This window comes from Mesoplodon bidens, assembly GCF_964165515.1.
Source record: "Mesoplodon bidens genome assembly, chromosome: 16".
NCBI lineage: Eukaryota > Metazoa > Chordata > Mammalia > Artiodactyla > Ziphiidae > Mesoplodon > Mesoplodon bidens.
In genome coordinates, this window is record NC_138173.1 from 53520322 (window position 1) to 53540521 (window position 20200).

The following is a 20200-nucleotide window of genomic DNA, read 5'->3' on the forward strand; positions in this document are numbered from 1 at the left end:
GATTTCTGTGCATTAATTTTGTATCCTGTAATTTTAGCAAATTCATTGATTAGCTCTAGTAATTTTCTGGTGGCATCTTTAGGATTCTCTATGTATAGTATCATCATGTCATCTGCAAACAGTGAGAGTTTTACTTCTGCTTTTCCAAATTGTATTCCTTTTATTTCTTTTTCTTCTCTGATTGCCATGGCTTGGACCTCCAAAACAATGTTGAATAATAGTGGTGAGAGTGGACAACCTTGTCTTCTTCCTGATCTTCGAGGAAATGCTTTCAGTTTTTCACCATTGAGAATGATGTTTGCTGTGGATTTGTTGTATATGGCCTTTATTATGTTGAGGTAGCTTCCCTCTATGCCCACTTTCTGGAGAGTTTTTATCATAAATCTGTGTTGAATTTTGTCAAAAGATTTTCCTGCATCTATTGAGATGATCATACGGTGTTTCTTCTTCAATTTGTTAATATGGTGTATCACATTGATTGATTTGCATACATTGAAGAATCCTTGCATCCCTGTGATAAATCCCAATTGATCATAGTGTATGATCCTTTTAATGTGTTGTTGGATTCTGTTTGCTAGTATTTTGTTGAGGATTATTGCATCTATAGTCATCAGTCATATTGGTCTGTAATTTTCTTTCTTTGTAGTATCTATGTTTTGTTTTGTTATCAGGGTGATGGCAGCCCCATAGAATGAGTTTGGGAGTATTCCTTCCTCTGCAATTTTTTGGAAGAGTTTTAGAAGGATGGGTGTTAGCTCTTCTCTAAATGTTTGATAGAATTCACCTGTGAAGCCATCTGGTCTTGGACTTCTGTTTGTTGGAAGATTTTTTTTTGGCGGTATGCGGGCCTCTCACTGCTGTGGCCTCTCCCACTGCAGAGCACAGGCTCCAGACGCGCAGGCCCAGTGGCCATGGATCATGGGCCTGGCCGCTCCATGGCATGTGGGATCTTCCTGGACCGGGGCATGAACCCATGTCCCCTGCATCGGCAGGTGGACTCTCAACCACTGCGCCACCAGGAAAGCCCTGTTGGAAGATTTTTTAATAACAGTTTCAATTTCATCACTTGTGATTGGTCTGTTCATATTTTCTATTTCTTCCTGGTTCAGTCTTGGAAGGTTATACCTTTCTAAGAATTTGTCCATTTCTTCCAGGTTGTCCATTTTATTGGAACAGAGTTGCTTGTAATAATCTCTTATAATCTTTTGTATTTCTGCAGTGTCAGTTGTGATTTCTTTTTCATTTCTATTATTATTGATTTGAGTCCTCTCCTTCTTTTTCTTGATGAGTCTTGATGAGTCCCCTCACTTTCAGTCTGAATCTGTCCCTCGGTCTGAAGTGGGTCTCTTCTAGACAGCATATTAATGGGTCTTGTTTTTGTGTCCATTCAGCAAGCCTGTGTCTTTTGGTTGGAGCCTTTAATCCATTCACGTTTAAGGTAATTATCCATGTGTATGTTCCTATTACCATTTTCTTAATTGTTTTAGGTTTGTTTTTTTAGGTCCTTTTCTTCTCTTGTGTTTCCCACTTAGAGAAGTTCCTTTAGCATTTGTGTAGAGCTGGTTTGGTGGTGCTGAATTCTCTTAGGTTTTGCTTGTCTGTAAAGCTTTTGATTTCTCTGTCGAATCTGAATGTGATCCTTGCTGGGTAGAGTAATCTTGGTTGTAGGTTCTTCCCTTTCATCACTTTAAGTACATCATGCCACTCCCATCTGGCTTGTAGAGTTTCTGCTGAGAAATCAGGTGTTAACCTATGGGAGTTCCCTTGTATGTTATTTGTCATTTTTCCTTTGCTGTTTTCAATAATTTTTGTCTTTAATTTTTGTCAATTTGATTACTATGTGTCTCAGCATGTTTCTCCTTGGGTTTATCCTGTATGGGACTCTTTGCACTTCCTGGACTTGGGTCGCTATTTCCCTTCCCATGTTAGGGAAGTTTTCAACTATAATCTCTTCAAATATTTTCTCGGGTCCTTTCTCTCTCTTTTCTCCTTCTGGGACCCCTATAATATGAATGTTGTTGTGTTTAATGTTGTCCCAGAGGTCTCTTAGGCTGTCTTCATTTCTTTTCATTCTTTTTTCTTTATTCTGTTCTGCAGCAGTGAATTCCATCTTTCTGTCTTCCAGGTCACTTATCTGTTCTTCTGCCTCAGTTAGTATGCTATTGATTCCTTCTCGTGTATTTTTCATTTCAGTTATTGTGTTGTTCTTCTCTGTTTGTTTGTTCTTTAATTCTTCTAGATCTTTGTTAAACATTTCTTGCATCTTCTTGATCTTTGCCTCCATTCCTTTTCCAAGGTCCTGTATCATCTTCAGTATCAATATTCTGAATTCTTTTTCTGGAAGGTTGTCTATCTCCACATCATTTAGTTGTTTTTCTGGGGTTTTATCTTGTTCCTTCATCTGGTACGTAGCCGTCTGCCTTTTCATCTTGTCTGTCTTTCTGGGAATGTGGGTTTTGTTCCACAGGCTGCAGGATTCTAGTTCTTCTTGCTTCTGCTGTCTGCCCTCTGGTGGATGAGGCTATCTAAGAGGCTTGTGCAAGTTTCCCGATGGGAGGGAGTTGGGGTGGGTAGAGCTGGCTGTTGCTTTGGTGGGCAGAGCTCAGTAAAACTTTAATCCACTTGTCTGCTGATGGGTGGTGCTGGGTTCCCTCCCTGTTGGTTGTTTGGCCTGAGGTGACCCAACACTGGCGCCTAACCGGGCTCTTTGTTGGGGCTAATGGTGGACTCTAGGAGGGCTCACGCCAAAGTGTACTTCCTAGAACTTCTCCTGCCAGTGTCCTTGTCCTCATGGTGACACATAGCCACCCCCCACTTCTGCAGGAGACCCTCCAACACTAGCAGGTAGGTCTGGTTCAGTCTCCTATGGGGTCACTGCTCCTTCCCCTGGGTCCTGATGAGCACACTACTTTGTGTGTGCCCTCCAAAAGTGGAGTTTCCCCCAGTCCTGTCAACGTCCTGCAATCAATTCCCACTAGCCTTCAAAGTCTGATACTCTAGGAATTCCTCCTCCCATTGCCTGATCTCCAGATTGGGAAGCCTGATGTGGGGCTCAGAACTTTCATTCCAGTGGATGTTCTTCTGTGGTATAAGTGTTCTCCAGTCTCTGAGTCACCCACCCAGCAGTATGGGATTTGATTTTATTGTGATTACACCCCTCCTACTGTCTCATTGTGGCTTCTCCTTTGTTTGGATGTGGGGTACCTTTTTTGGTGAGTTCCAGTGTCTTCCTGTCGATGATTGTTCAGCAGTTAGTTGTGATTCTGGCGTTCTTGTAAGAGGGAGTGAGAGCACGTCCTTCTCCTCTGCCATCTTGAACCAATCTCCCCCCTATTGTAGTATTGAAATTGCAGTTTCACTTTGATAGCTAGTCAGTTGATAACAACCAAATTAAAGTGCACAGAATAGTCAGGGATTACTTTGAACTGAAACATAAAGAGACTTAATTCTTAATAAAATAGCAACATTAAATGGTGATGCAGAGAACATTGTTCAGTAGGAGTGAATCTTTAAAAAGAAAATCATCACAGATTTGCCTCAAGGAACAATAAAAATACATTATAATAACAGGGGAAATGGAATAGAGTTACACAATAACTTGAATTTCTTTCATTTTGTATTTTAAGATAGTTGTATAAATTTCTCATGAATTGCCTCAATCTAGTGTTCATTTGTTTATGACATTATTGTTGATCATAAATGAATACTATGGAGCCACTAGATGATATTAAAAATGAAATTGAACCTAATCTTACTCAATATTTGGTGTCTTTTAAAATGTTCTTTGTGTAATCCAAAACCATTCTGACCAAACTGAAATAGTTCTCATTTTAAAAGTTGCACTCAGGAAGACTGATACTGATAGCTTGTGGTCAAGGAGCTAAGGACAGGAAAGTGACTAGAAAGACAGGTTTAGGATTATTACTAGTAAAATGAATTCAGTTAGGAGCTGCCAAATAATGAGAAACTTTAAGAAGTGAGGGAAGATACAAAGCAAAAATTCCTCTGCAAATCTGAGAATAAGACAACGATTTGGCTATGTTAAGAAGATATAAACAATGAAAACACATATGTCCATTGGTAGTGACGTTATTTTGTTTTGCTTTGATAGGAAATTGTAATTCTTAAGATTTATTATTACTTTTTTTTGCGGTACGTGGGCCTCTCACTGTTATGGCCTCTCCTGTTATGGAGCACAGGCTCCGGACATGCAGGCTCAGTGGCCGTGGCTCACGAGCCCAGCCGCTCCACAGTATGTGGGATCTTCCCAGACCGGGGCACAAACCCGTGCCCCCTGCATCTTCAGGCAGACTCTCAACCACTGCACCACCAGGAGAGCCCTTATGATTTTATTGACTTAAGCTACTTGAGATAATCTCAAGAAGCCAACTAATGGCTAATATATTTGTAATGTTTTTAGTGGGTTTTTTTCTGTTGATTAATTCTAAGCAATCATGACATTTGAGAATATAAAAAATACCTGCAAAATAGCTATGCAGCCACCTTAATTATATTATCTGACTTTTAAAATTTCATTTTCAACCAAATTAATTTAGGTTATTCATGAATAGTAGAAAGCAAATTATGTTACTCTGTAATAAATACAATCCATTATTTGGAAACAACTTCTATAAAAAAAAAATATTCTCAGGATGAGAGGAACTATTAAAGAGTTCGCATCCAGTGTCCTTATAAGAGCTCAGCTGGAAATCAGAAGGGAACTAGTTTTTTTAAGAACATAATTCTAGTTGGACACTTTAAAGAAGATAACTTTTTCTCAAAATAATCTTAAGGGGGGAAATGAAGCACCAAGATCTTATAAGGTCACTAAATAAGGAAGTGTTAGATGTATGTATTTCTGATTTCAAAGTGACTATTTTATGACACTACCTAATGGATAAAATTCTTATTTATAATTTTTAACTTGATGAACATTGTTGCTCATTGTTTTGCTACAGAGCTACTTCTAACCACATAACAGCTGTTTTTAAATGTGAATTACTTTAAACAAAACAGTTTCTGACAGAGCACATGGAGTATGGGCAGCCCTAAAGCAATATCTCACACCCTTAAGGGTCTTTGGATAGAAAGGAAATTGAAGATTTTTAAATAATTTTCCCTTCAAATAGCTCAAACTCAAGAATCTTATGGGCTTGTGTGTGTGTGAAGGGCAGATAGAGGATTCGAACCCCCAAACAAACATTTCTGTTTAGAACATTTAAAAGAATTTGGGACTTTATTTATCTTAGTTACAGAAAGTATGATTCAAAAGAAATATACTGAAACAGCTGTGCCTTGTCTACTCTAAAATTGTGAAAATACCATCAATAAATACACAAAGCATTCTAACTCTTGATTCTTCCAGTGTTTGGGCTAATTAACAAGGAACAGCTGAAAAAAAATATTGGTATCAAGGAAGTGAAGGAGCTAGGAGATTTGTAATATACTTGAGCAGGTAATTTAGGGATTAAGAAAGAGGCACAGTTGACAAGTCCTATTCAGTGATGCTCATGAGACAAGCCAAAACCTTTGGACCCTGAGAATCATTTCTCACCCCAGGCCTGTTATGGTTCAATGTACAGAACTGTTTTCTGTTCCTGTGCACAAACCTGAACAGTGAAAATCACTTTTCAATTTGATTCTCTTCCTTCCAGCCTAATTTAAAAGATCTGTGTCTCAGGAAACAGATAAGAGAATAAGAAAGTGGCAGAGAAAAAAGTACTAGGTAAACCATATGCATAGAAATTAAAAGTTTTTCTCTCTAGCATTTCATCTTATACAAATGGCTGTAATGAGCTGCCTACTGGAGCAGTGAGTAGCCTTGCTGAGCATCAGAAGAGTGACCTAATAGAGTCAATCTTCAAGGACTGAAAAGAAATGCTTTTGTGCCCATGAGAAACTCTGGTCTTAAGTGCAGCGGGGGAGGCCTCTGAACGCGGCCCCATATGAGCAAGTGGAACTAGACTGAGAACAGAGTAAAAGAAAAGAGTTTGGAGAATCTTGAAGTTGTAAACCTGAGGCCCACATGTAAACCTGGGTGGAAACAGTAACCTGGGCCTCAGACGCCAGCTGAAGCCCTCAACGCTACACTCCAGAGCAGAGAAGGCTAGTGCTCAGCGTCCTGTAAGACTCAGATGTGACGCCTAGCCCTCAGGCGACTGAACATGACCTGGAAGCCCCTGACAGGAGGCGGCCCCTAAGGCGTCTCTGGGACCCAAGGAGAGGAGACATTGACAGGACACCTGGACCTCAGGTGATATCATGACAGGACGACGGACTGAGTCATGTGGCTGACAGGGTCCTGGTGTTCTAGCTGGGTGTCAGGCCTGAAGCTCTGAGGTGGGAGAGCCGAGTTCAGGACATTGGACAACCAGAGACCCTTTGGTCCCACGTAAAATAAATTGGCGAGAGCTCTCCCAAGAGATCTCTGTCTCAATGCTAAGACCCAGCTACACCCAGTGGCCAGCAAGCACCAGCACTGGACACCCCATGCCAAACGACTAGCAAGACAGGAACACAAACCCACCCATTAGCAGAGAGGCTGACTAAAATCATACTAAGTTCATAGACACCCCAAAACACACCACTGGATGTGGTCCTGCCCACTAGAAAGACAAACTCCAGCCTCATCCAACAGAACACAGGCACCAATTCCCTCCACCAGGAAGCCTACACAACCCACTGAACCAAACATACCCACAGTGGGCAGACACCAAAAACAACAGGAACTACAAACCCGCGGCCTGCAAAAAGGAGACCCCAAACACAGTAAGTTAAGAAAAATGGGAAGACAGAGGAATATGCAGCACATGAAGGAGCAAGATAAAAACCCACCAGACCAAACAAATGAAGAGGAAATAGGCAGCCTACCTGAAAAAGAATTCAGAGTAATGATAGTAAAGATGATCCACAATCTTGGAAATAGAATGGACAAAATACAAGAAAACTTTAACAAGGACCTAAAAGAGCTAAAGAGCAAACTAATGATGAACAACACAATAAATGAAATTAAAAATTCTCTAGAAGGAATCAATAGTAGAACAACTGAGGCAGAAGAATGGATAAGTGATCTGGAAGATAAAATAGTGGAAATTAAGAAAAGATTGAAAATAATTGAGGATAGTATCAGAGACCTCTGGGACAGCATTAAATGCACGAAGATTGTAATTATAGGGGTCCCAGAAGAAGAGAAAAAGAAAGGGACTGAGAAAATATTTGAAGAGATTATAGTTGAAAACTTCCCTAATATGGGAAAGGAAATAGTCAATCAAGGCAGGAAGTGCAGAAAGTCCCATATCAGATAAATCCAAGGAGAAACACGCCAAGACACATATTAATCAAACTATCAAAAATTAAATACAAAGAAACAATATTAAAAGCAGCAAGGGAAAAGCAACAAATAACATACAAGGGAATCCCCAAGAGGTTAACAGCTGATCGTTCAGCAGAAACTCTGCAAGCCAGAAGGGAGTGGCAGGACATAATTAAAGTGATGAAGGAGGAAAACCTGCAACCAAGATTACTCTAACTAGCAAGAATCTCATTCAGATTTGATGGAGAAATTAAAACCTTTACAGACAAGCAAAAGTTAAGAGAATTCAGCACCACCAAACCAGCTTTAAACCAAATGCTAAAGTAACTTCTCCAGGAAGGAAACACAAGAGAAGGAACTACAAAAACAAACCCAAAACAATTTAAAAAATGGAAATAGGAACATACATATCAATCACTACCTTAAATGTAAATGGATTAAATGCTCCAACCAAAAGACATAGACTCCATGAATGGATACAAAAACAATACCTGTATATATGCTGTCTAAAAGAGACCCACTTCTGACCTAGGGACACGTACAGACTGAAAGTGAGGGGTTGGAAAAAGATATTCCATGCAAATGGAAATCAAAAGAAGACTGGAGTAGCAATTCTCACATCAGACAAAACAGACTTTAAAATAAAGACTATTACAAGAGACAAAGAAGGACAGTACATAATGATCAAGGGATCAATCCAGGAAGGAGATATAACAATTGTAAATATTTATGCACCCAATATAGGAGCACATCAGTACATAAGGCAAATGCTAGCAGCCATAAAAGGGGAAATTGACAGTAACACAATAATAGTAGGGGACTTTAACATCCCACTTTCACCAATGGACATATCAACCAACATGAAAATAGGTAAGGAAACACAAGCTTTAAATGACACATTAAACAAAATGGACTTCACTGATATTTATAGGACATTCCATCCTAAAACAACAGAATACACTTTCTTGTCAAGTGCTCATGGAACATTCCCCAGGATAGAGCATATATTGGGTCACAAATCAAGCCTTGGTAAATTTAAGAAAATTGAAATGGTATCAAGTATCTTTTCTGACCACAACGCTATGAGACTAGATATCAATTATAGGAAAAAAAACTGTAAAAAATACAAACACATGGAGGCTAATCAATACGCTACTAAATTACCAAGAGATCACCGATGAAATCAAAAGCTACCTAGAAAAAAATAACAATAAAAATATGATGTTCCAAAACCTATGGGACTCAGCAAAAGCAGTTCTAAGCGGGAAGTTTATAGCAAAGCAATCCTACCCCAAGAATCAAAAAATAAATAAATAAATAAACAACCTAACCTTACACCTAAAGCAGTTAGAAAAAGAAGAACAAAAACCTCACAAAGTTTGCAGAAGGAAAGAAATCATAAAGATCAGATATGAAATAAATGCAAAGAAATGAAGGAAACAGTAGCAAAGATCAATAAAACTAAAAGCTGGTTCTTTGAGAAGATAAGCAAAATTGATAAATCATTAGCCAGACTCATGAAGAAAAAAAGGGAGAAGACTCAAATCAGTAGAATTAGAAATAAAAAAAGAAGAACTAACAACTGACAATGCAGAAATACAAAGAATCATAAGGGATTACTATAAGTAACTCTATGCCAATAAAATGACAACCTGGGGGCTTCCCTGGTGGCACAGTGGTTGAGAGTCCGCCTGCCGATGCAGGGGACACGGGTTCGTGCCCCGGTCTGGGAAGATCCCACATGCCGCAGAGTGGTTGGGCCCGTGAGCCATGGCCCCTGAGCCTGCGCATCCAGAGCCTGTGCTCCGCAACGGGAGAGGCCACAACAGTGAGAGGCCCGCATAACACACACACACACAAAAAAAAGACAACCTGGAAGAAATGGACACATTCTTAGAAAAGCACAACCTTCTGAGACTAAACCAGGAAGAAAAAGAAAATATAAACAGACCAATCAGAAGCACTGAAATTGAGACAGTGATTAAAAACGTTCCAACAAAAAAAAGACCAGGACAAGATAGCTTCGCATGTGAATTCTATAAACATTTAGAGAAGAGATAACACCGATCCTTCTCAAACTCTTCCAAAATATAGCAGAGGGAGGAACACTCCTAAACTCATTCTACGAGGCCACAATCACCCTGATACCAAAACCAGAAAAAGAGATTACAAAATAAGAAAACTACAGACCAATACCACTGATGAACATAGATGCAAAAATCTTCAACAAAATACTAGCAAACAGAATCCCACAGCACATTAAAAGGATAATACACCATGATCAAGAGGGGTTTATCCCAAGAATGCAAAGATTCTTCAATATATGCAAATCAATCAATGTGATAAACCGTACTAAGAAATTGAAGGAGAAAAACGATATGATTATCTCAATAGATGCAGAAAAAAACTTTGACAAAATTCAACACTCATTTATGATAAAAACTCTCCAGAAAGTAGGCATAGAGGGAACTTACCTCAACATAATAAAGGCAATGTATGACAAAACCACAGCCAACATCGTTATCAATGGTGAAAAATTGAAACCCTTTCCTTTAAAATCAGGAACAAGACAAGGATGCCCACTCTCACCACTATTATTCAAAATAGTTTTGGAAGTTTTAGCCACAGCAATCATAGAAGAAAAAGAAATTAAAGGAATCCAAATCAGAAAAGAAGAAGTAAAACTGTCACTGTTTGCAGATGATATGATATTATATATACAGAATCCTAAACATGCTACCAGAAAACTACTAAAGCTAATCAATGAATTTGGTAAAGTAGCAGGATACAAAATTAATGCACAGAAATCTCTTGCACTCCTATACACTAATGATGAAAAATCTGAAAGAGAAATTAAGGAAACACTCCCATTTACCACTGCAACAAAATAATAAAGTATATAGGAATAAACCTACCTAAGGAGACAAAAGACCTATATGCATAAAACTATAAGACACTGATGAAAGATATTAAAGATGATACAAATAGATGGAGAGATGTACCATGTTCTTGGATTGGAAGAATCAACATTGTGAAAATGACTGTACGACCCAAAGCAATCTACAGATTCAATGAAATTCCTAACAAACTACCAATGGCATTTTTCACACAATTAGAACAAAATATTTCACAATTTGTATGGAAACACAAAGGACCCCAATAGCCAAAGCAATCCTGAGAAAGAAAAATGGGGTTGGAGGAATCAGACTCCCTGTCTTCAGACTATACTACAAAGCTACAGTAATCAAGAGAGATGGTACTGGCACAAAATCAGGAATATAGATCAATGGAACAGGATAGAAAGCCCAGAGATAAACTCATGTACATATGGTCACCTTATTTTTGATAAAGGAGGCAAGACTATACAATGGAGAAAAGAGAGCCTCTTCAATAAGTGGTGCTGGGAAAACTGGACAGCTACATGTAAAAGAATGAAATTAGAACACTCCCTAACACCATACACAAAAATAAACTCAGAAATGGATTAAAGACCTAAATGTAGGGGCAGACACTATACAACTCTTAAAGGAAAACATAGGAAGAACACTCTTTCACATAAATCACAGCAAGATCCTTTTTGACCCACCTCCTAGAGAAATAGAAATAAAAACAAAAATAAACAAATGGGACCTAATGAAACTTAAAAGCTTTTGCACAGCAAAGGAAACCATAAACAAGAAGAAAAGACAACCCCCAAGAATGGGAGAAAATATTTGCCAATGAAGCAACTGACAAAGGCTTAATCTCCATAATTTACAAGCAACTCATGCAGCTCAATTCAAAAAACAAACAACCCAATCCAAAAATGGGCAGAAGACCTAAATAGACATTTCTCCAAAGAAGATATACAGATTGCCAACAAACACATGAAAGAATGCTCAACATCACTAATCATTAGAGAAATGCAAATCAAAACCACAATGAGGTATCACCTCACACCAGACAGAATGGCCATCATGAAAAAATCTGCAAACAATAAATGCTGGAGAGGGTGTGGAGAAAAGGGAACCCTCCTGCACTGTTGGTGGGAGTGTCAATTGTCACAGACGCTGTGGAGAACAGTATGGAAGTTCCTTAAAAACTAAATATAGAACTATCATATGACCTAGCAATCCCACTACCAGGCATATACCCTGAGAAAACCATAATTCAAAAAGAGACATGCACTACAATGCTCATTGCAGCACTATTTACAACAGCCAGGACATGGAAGCAACCTAGGTATCCATCGACAGATGAATGGATAAAGAAGATATGGCACATATATAAAATGGAATATTACTCAGCCATAAAAAGAAACAAAATAGAGTTATTTGTAGTGAGGTGGATGGACCTAGATACTGTCATACAGCGTGAAGTAAGTCAGAAAGAGAAAAACAAATACCATATGCTAACCCATACATATGGAATCTAAAAAAAACAAAAAGAAAAGAAATTGTTCTCATGAACCTAGGGGCAAGACAGGAATAAAGACGTAAACATAGAAAATGGACTTGAGGACATAGGAAAGAGGAAGGGCAACCTGGGACGGACGGTGCAAGTAGCATTGACATATATACAATACCAAATGTAAAATAGATAGCTAGTGGGAAGCAGCTACATAGCACAGGGAGATCAGCCTGGTGCTTTGTGATCACCTAGAGGGGTGGCATAGGAAGAGTGGGAGGGATTTGCAAGAGGGAGGGGATATGGGGATATATGTATACATATAGCCGATTTTCTTTGTTATACGGCAGAAACTAACACACCATTATAAAGCAATTATACTCCAAAAAAGATGTTAAAAAAAATGGCTGGAAAGATTTTTTCCTACGGAAGGTAAATTTGGAATGGTCTGACTTCAAGCACTGCCTTTACAGTGCACATTAATTCACTTTGGAGAAATCTGACGGTATCTAAACAAGACAGCAAAGAGGCCCATGTAACTACACGTTGGGAGAGATAGAACATACATATTAAGAACTTTGGGCAGAGAAAATAGTGACTCCAAATAAAAGTTGAAAATCAAAAGTCACAAGTGTGGTGGTCTAAATTACAACTATTGCTTTGCAATCTAACTGCTTCTCAGGTAGGCAATTCTATCAATAGATAGCCTACCTAAGGCTGAAGGATATCAGAAGTTACTTATTAATTTAGTGATGGTTAATGACTATCATTTACAAACCAGGGAATGCTTTTTAATACAATAATGCACTTTGTTAATAACACAATTTCCTCATATTATTTTATGCTTATGTAATGCTTCTAAATTGAATATAACTTTTTTTTGAAATTTAAAGATGGCTACAATTTGAGTCATCTGGGAAGTGGAGAAAGGGTGAATTCTTGGTAGAACTGATTTCTGATTTAGGGGAAAAAAATCTTAATCTGCATGTTTGGAAAGAAAGGCAAAATTCATCCCTATCATCCCATCCATCACCGAGTTGGAAGCTCAGAGCAACAAATAGTTAAATTGCTCTGCTTAAGTAACAGGTACTTTGAGACTTACCCTTTATATACTGGAGTGGGCAACTAGGGAGTAGGGAAATGAGGGCTGAAGATCCTGATAGGGAAAAGCCTAGATAGAGATGGGGAAGGGTCTGGGCTAAGGAGAGGGAACTGGAGAGAGAGATGCAATCATTCCAGTGATGGGAATTACCAGGAAAATTTTAGGACAGTGAAGGTTTATTTAATCTTAAATTATTCTGGATTGTGCAATAATCCTCTTTGGTTATCCCTTGTTCTAAGGTTTTTGTGAGAATGAAGGCAAGTGATCCAAATAAAGAGTGGACTAAAGAGTTGAGAAAGGGCAACAGCCTCTGGATCTCCCAACTGAGATGACTCTAAAAGCAGGAATTCAAAGTCAGAAGTGAACAAAAGTATCCCCAGGAAAGCTCTGAAAAATATAAAGAGGGCCTAGACTTACCTTTGTATCTGAGATGGGGTCAACCTTTTATTTAGATATTGAAGGATGGTGATTAGTGAGAATTATATGGATATAAATGTTATGAATTATGCAAATATAAGATGTTTTAATTACCTTAACATCATAACTCCTGACACAAAATAATGTTAAGTCCAAAATGGCAAATACTAAAATCATGTACTTAAACCTATAATACATGCAGTTTTAAAAAATATGAGATCAATTGTGATAACCTGACAGATATGCTAATCCTTCAAATGTGATACTCTAAATTTAACAAATTAAAAATACATTATAAATCTCTGTCTTATTGACACAAATCAGTATAAGTTTTTAAATTATTCAATGATATGATCAGTAATATTATGTTATATGGTATATTCCAAACCAAGTAGAATTCTGTGTAATACAGTAAGGTGGGTTAATTTGGGTCCCACATTAATGGAAAAATGTTATCTGACAAAGATTTGATTCTGAATAAATAAGATGTTTTTCAAGCTTCTCTAAAATTACTATGGCAACACAGTAACCACTGAATAAAGAATATGGTTTTAACATCATAACAAAATCTCTGCCAAATTATTCTAAATAAAACCATTTTCTTAATGTGTAGGTTATTATTGTGGGCTGAATCATGTCCCCCTAAAATTTCTATGTTGAAGTCCTAACCCCCTAGTACCTCAGAATGTGACTGTATTTGGAGAAAGGTCTTTTAATGAGGCAATTAAGGTAAAATGAGATTATATGGGTGGACCCTAATCTAATATGACTTGTGTCCTTATAAGAGAAGATTAGGAAACAAACACACACAGAGGAAAGACTATATGAAGACACAGGAAAAGGACAGCCATCTATTAGCCAATGACTAAAACCACAGAAGACAACCCTGTTGACACCTTGATCTCAGACTTCTAGACTTTAGAACTATGAGGAAATAAATTTCTGTTATTTAAGCCACTCAGTCTGTTACACTTTGTTATGGCAGCCTTAGCAAACTAATATAGTCATAGTAAAGTTGTGTAAGTCATAATAAAGCAGAGTGACCTCATGTGAAATGTTTCATATTTTATATCTGTCAAAATAGAATCTGTTTTCCTCTCAAGTTTTTACACTAGCATGAATAGATTAATTCAATGAAGGAACTCTTTAATCAGGGAAAGATCATGTTATATTTGTAAAATTCAATCATCAGAGCATAATTCTGCTGAAATTATATATATATTTATATGTTTACTATAATGTTTACTGGAGTTTTTTTTTTTTTTTTTAAGAAAAGGTTGGGAGATGAGAGGGGTCAACAATATAATTGAAAAATTATATAGATACTTCTATTTGGATTTCAGAATAGTGATCCAATCACAAGTCAGAAGATTCATTCTTTTAAATTTTTAATAGTCAATATTATAATCTTTTAGGATATAGATTATTTGATCAGTAATACTAATTATCCTAAGGAAAAAAAAACCTTGACTGACCAATCATTAATTTATATTAAATTGACGCAGCCATTTTTCTGAAGGGCCTGTAAGTGTAGGTATATAGGTATAGGTAGTATGTATAAGCAAATGTCTTAGGTTGAAATACGGTATCAATTCAAGTGTGTTTACAGCACCTTTGCCTTTCAGAATCTAGCAGAACAGAATCCACAGGCCCTTCAAAGTATAGGATGACTAAACTTACTAAGTTAAAGGTCATAGGTTTATATCAGAGTAGGATGCATATATATGAATCAAAAAAGGTCCATCTTGCACATTTCATTCATACTGATAGAGCATTAAGGAAATAGAAAATTAACTTGAAAATAGGCTGAAAGGCTAAAAGGGGCAAACATTCTGAAACACTCAATGTCCAACAACTGACTACTGTAATAAAATTAAACATTAATATTGAAAGTAAAATGCAGAACCTCAACTATTCTTTTAGATGATTTTTTTTTAAGTAGAAAAATATTTGCAGAGACCTTTCAAATGTAATTTTGATAGAGTGTCCAGGTTCAGCTTCAATCACCCATTCACAATTCAGAGAGTCTTTATAGTATCCTGGCCATCCTGGTGAGAGAATCAATCCACTCGGAGCTGAAAAATGGCCACCGCATGGAGCTGAAAAATAAAATCGAGAACAAGTAAAAATAAAAATTTTAGAACAAGTTGCAGAAAAGATTTTTAGTACTAACTGTATTTTTTAAAATTAATTTTTCCATGTACATATTAAATGCTATTTAATATTGTTTTTGAAAGTAAAATTTCATCCAGTCATTCTATTATTGAATGATTATTTTCCCTAAAAAAAGTAATTTACTTTCTGAAATATGGCTTAGTTACACACTCAGCATGTCAGATAAACTCAAGTCTCCCAATTATATCCCTTAAATACGTTCTTGTGTCTCCATCATTTTCAAAACTTGAAAAAAATATAAGCTGTTAGTTTTAGTTTCTCTGTCTTTCATTTTCTGATTTATGCATCAAATACTGTTAATTCATGCTATACAGTGTCTAAAACTTTGATCTTCCTTTTACCAGAGTCCCTATTACAATTTTAGGCCTTTATTCATTGTCTCTTCCCTGATTTCCCATCTGCTAATTTCTCTCTTGCTTCAATCCAGCTGTCAGAATAATGTCCTTCAATTTACAGTTTCATCATACCATTTGCTTTCCTAGACAGGTACCTTGATTTCCTCTCCCTTTAACATCAGATTCAACTCAGCTTATCATTTCAAGAATTTAGTCTTCTGCTTTCCCCTAAACTCATACACAATTGAAACCACAATGATAGCATTTTAATCCCAGTAGGTACTGATAAGGTAATTTAGTGTAAGCACCTCATTTTGAAGAGAAATAAACCAAGTTGAAAGAACAACTTGTCGAAGTTCACAAGACCTGAAAGCCTCAAAAGTACTTTCAAGTCAGTTTTTACAAAATAGGACCTCAAAACCAGTCCTCTCCCATTATTTCCAATATTGGTAAATGAAACCACCATCCATGGATTTGCATAGCCCAGAAAGTTAGAAGTAGTCATCTTTCATAGTTTCATTATCCTTATTACTATTTACTCTCATATCCAACCCATCCTCAAGCCCAGTCTTGTTTCTCTATCTCTATAGCTACCAGATTAAATTACCATAATTTCATCTCTGGTATAAACCCTCCTAACTGACCCTCTTAATTGGTGTCTCCTCATCCATGCTAACTATCCTCCACACTATGGCCAGAGTAATTGTTTAAACCTCAAACACTTTTAAATGGCATTTTTCTGTGTTGACCAACAAGGCCCTGAATGATCTAGCTATTGCCTTACACTCTAGCCTATACTCCAAACTTCTCCCCTTCACTCTGAAGCCCAGCTACATTAGCTTATTCTATACCTTCAGGAGGTATACAAAGTGGGGGTGGGGGTGGGGAATGAAGCAAAGAGTATTTGAATTATTGAAAATTATTTGGAAAGAAAAATAGTCAAATGTATACTATATCGGCTTTTCAACACATTAGATAGAGACCCTTCCCAATGACTTACAATGTTATATTTTTATTTTCTTTAATTCTTTCCATTTAAACTCTATCTCATGTGTTTATATTTTTGTCATTGTTGTTTACTTGTTTCTTCCAGTTTTACCTTACAGAATTTCTAAATCCTATTGTTCTAGACTCTATTTTTACACTTTTTCATTCTTTAAGTAATTTGATATAACCCAAATAAAATAGGAAATATTTAATAAATTGGCCTAGGAATCAATCATTACTACAAAATGTCCATTTGAGAAAAATATTTTCTGTGAAATTGCCAAAATTTGTTATTTGTATGAGAAAGAACTTTCATATAAAACTAAATTTTCTTCCTTAGTAGAATTTGATTTTGTTTCTTAAAAAGCTTTCAAAGGAGACCATTTTGATGAGGATTATTTACTCTTCCTTGCTATGATGACTCATAATTAGTTTCCTGTAGGGTTATTATGTATTTCAAAAATAAAATTATGTGCATAACAGTCATTTAAATTACCGTATTTTAAAAGACAGAGTAAAGTATTTTGGTGAGTGAAGGTCCTGGAAATATAGAAAAATCCCTAATATGTTATCAACTCAAATTGTTCTAGGAAAGTATCTGTGCACTTCAGTCTAATCATGATTGAAAGAGGTAATCAGTCATAAAATTAGCAATTGAGCAATGGGCCATTAAAGATTAAAAATTAGAGTACCCAGAAGCATTTCAGCTGGTCCCTCAGTCCAACATGTTAGAGAGGCAGAGTTAGGAAGGAGCTTTAAAGGAAAGGAGTAGCATAAAGATGTGGTGACTGTTTCCTGAAAGGACTTCCCCAAATAGTGACCCTGCTACAAAGTGAGTCTTCTCCTAATTAACATACAACATTCTGAACTGGCTTCTTTCTCTCACACATAGGGTTGGAACTCTACAAAATTATTATCCCAAAAGTATGGAGACAGCTTCCCCAAGAGAGTGTGAAACCTAAGTGAAGAAAGAGATGCTAAGTGCAGATCAGTCAAGAAAAGCCTCATGATCACAGTGACTAGCAGCCACATGGCAGGAAGATGTTCACATAGAAAAGCTATGGTGGAGCAACAGCAGCAGAGCATGGAGGGGACAAAGTGCAGGGCAAAATAAGGGGAGACCAAGTGTAAAGAAAACGTTCAAGAGAAAAAGGAAAAAGAAAAAGCTTTGGAAAGCTAAAAGAACTAATAGTAATAAAAATAACAAAGATTTGAATTTGTAAAGAGAACCTTAACTATAACATGAATAACAATACAAATAGAAAGGCAATAAAGTTAGTTGCCCAAACCTTACAATTTTGCCACATCCATGTACTGCTTATATAATTAATGATTTTCTTTAAATAGACTTACTTTTAATTTAACTTAAATGATTTCTTTAAACTTGCCCTAAGCAAAAATATCTGTAAAATCATTGTCTTTATGTATTTGTATTTTTTCATAATGCCTAAAAATATGTACCTATTGAAATTTAAGAAATGCTTATATATTTAACACCTAAAAGTTTGTGTACCTCCAAGTATAAACATTCTGTAGTTTAAAAAAGACTTCTGTAAAAGACAGTATCTTTGACTGAACAAAGGAAACTTGGAACATATGGAAAACAGAAAGGAGATCAAGATACAGGGATTTATTTTCAAGTCCTATTCACTCATTCATCATTTACTCATTCATATTTCAGTCATTCAGCAAACAATTGTGTGTCAAGTATGCACCCACGTGGTATTTGTACTAGTTCTAACATTTAACAAATGTTTCCTAGGTGCCAGGCACTATGTAAGAAGTCCCTTGTATTATTTTATGTAATACTCAAAATAATCCAACCACATATGTAGGTAAGAACATTGGTGTGTAGAGAATTTAAATAATTTGCACATCAGCTAGCAAGGATTTGAACAGAGGTAATTTGACTCTAGAAACTTCTTTACAAATGTAATTAAGATATTCTTTTTCCTTTTATCACACTGCCCATGTGCAAAATACAGAAACATAAACATAAAAGGTAATAATGTCATAAATTATATAAGAACTATATGTCCATGGGACAAGGGGTCTGGAGGAGGACAGGAATTAAGGCTTCACAGAAGAGATTCTATTTAATTTGAGTCTTCAAGGATGAGTCAGAATTCACCAGGAGAAAAAGAGAGAGAGGATATTGTAAACGGAAGAAACAGCATGTGCTTAAGAGTAGAATGCTGAATTAGCATGTTTTTGAGTAATGCCAGTTACCTTTTTTAGGGAATCAAGAAGTGATAAGAGATGAAGGAAGAAGAGTAGAAAAGGACCTAATGGGACTTTCCTGGTGGTCTAGTTGTTAAGAATCCATGCTTCTGCTGGGGGTGGGGGGGCATGGGTTCAATCCCTGGTCAGGGAACTAGGATCCCACATGCCATGCAGTGCGGCCAAAAAAAAAACCGAAAAAACAAACAAAAAAAGGACCTGATATGCTATATTAAGGAAAGTGAACCATAGAAAAATGAAAAATTGTAGACAAGGGGTGGGATAGGGAGGGTGGAAGAGAGATGCAAGAGGGAGAGGATATGGGGATATATGTATACGTATAGCTGATTCACTTTGTGATATAGCAGAAACTAACACACCATTGTAAAGCAATTATACTCCAATAAAGATGTTAAAAAAAATTGTAGACAAAGGCTACATAAACATATATAGACAAATAATACAATTTTCATTTAAATGAAAGTTACAGGTACAATGAACTAGAAGCAGAGTACCTGGAGTTGATGAGATCAATTAGGAGACTGTCACAATTATCTAGGAAGGTATAATCAGATTCTGATATATGGTGGTAACAGGAAAGGGCTAAATATGGAGATATTTAGGAGACAGACTCAAAAGCATTTATTGATTACATGCAATGAGAGAGCAAGATGATGGAGTCTAAATTGGTCATTGGGCCCCTGGCATGTGCAACATTATGGAAGATAATTCCATTCACCAAAATAGGAAACACAAAACAGGAAGGAATTTTATGTGGAAAGATAATGAGATTCAATGTTGAGGATAAAAGGTCTGTGAAATATCACAAGAAATAACAGAAAATAGAATCTGGAGCTCTTAGTTATATTATGTGTCATTTTCAACACAGGCTGATGTTAAGACTTCAATATAAGTGAAAGATTAAGGTGAATACTTAGAGAAGAAAATAAAAGAAGTTTAAGATGTAACCTTTGAAAAAATTTTTTAATTTAACACAATTTAAGTAGGTACTGACCATTATGCATTATAACACAACAATGGGGCAAGGCTGGGATGGACTATTTCTGTTTGGGTCTTCCTCTCTCCTAACTGTGTGTGAATTCAGATGACTGTAGCTGGTAATATAAATAAATACCTAAATTTTAGTAGCTTAACACAGTAGTTTTTTTTCACTTGACCAAAATGGCCTTCATCTTGACTAAACTTTAAACAGGCTTCTTCAAGACTCTCAACCCGTCACCCAACTTCCTCCATTACTTTACCACT

The 20200-nt window shown here is 36.7% G+C and overlaps 1 protein-coding gene across 3 annotated transcripts in view; it reads right to left on the reverse strand.

Annotated features, from left to right (window-relative positions):
• The window catches only part of CSMD3 (CUB and Sushi multiple domains 3), a gene marked incomplete at both ends in the record, with an annotated part of 1095706 nt that overhangs the window by 412414 nt on the left and 663092 nt on the right, over positions 1-20200 (reverse strand). For all 3 annotated transcript variants that reach the window (XM_081258479.1, XM_081258478.1, XM_081258477.1), the window contains one exon: positions 15178-15316. In XM_081258479.1, the coding sequence (XP_081114605.1) occupies positions 15178-15316 (139 nt within the window). The remainder of the gene's footprint in view (positions 1-15177; positions 15317-20200) is intronic.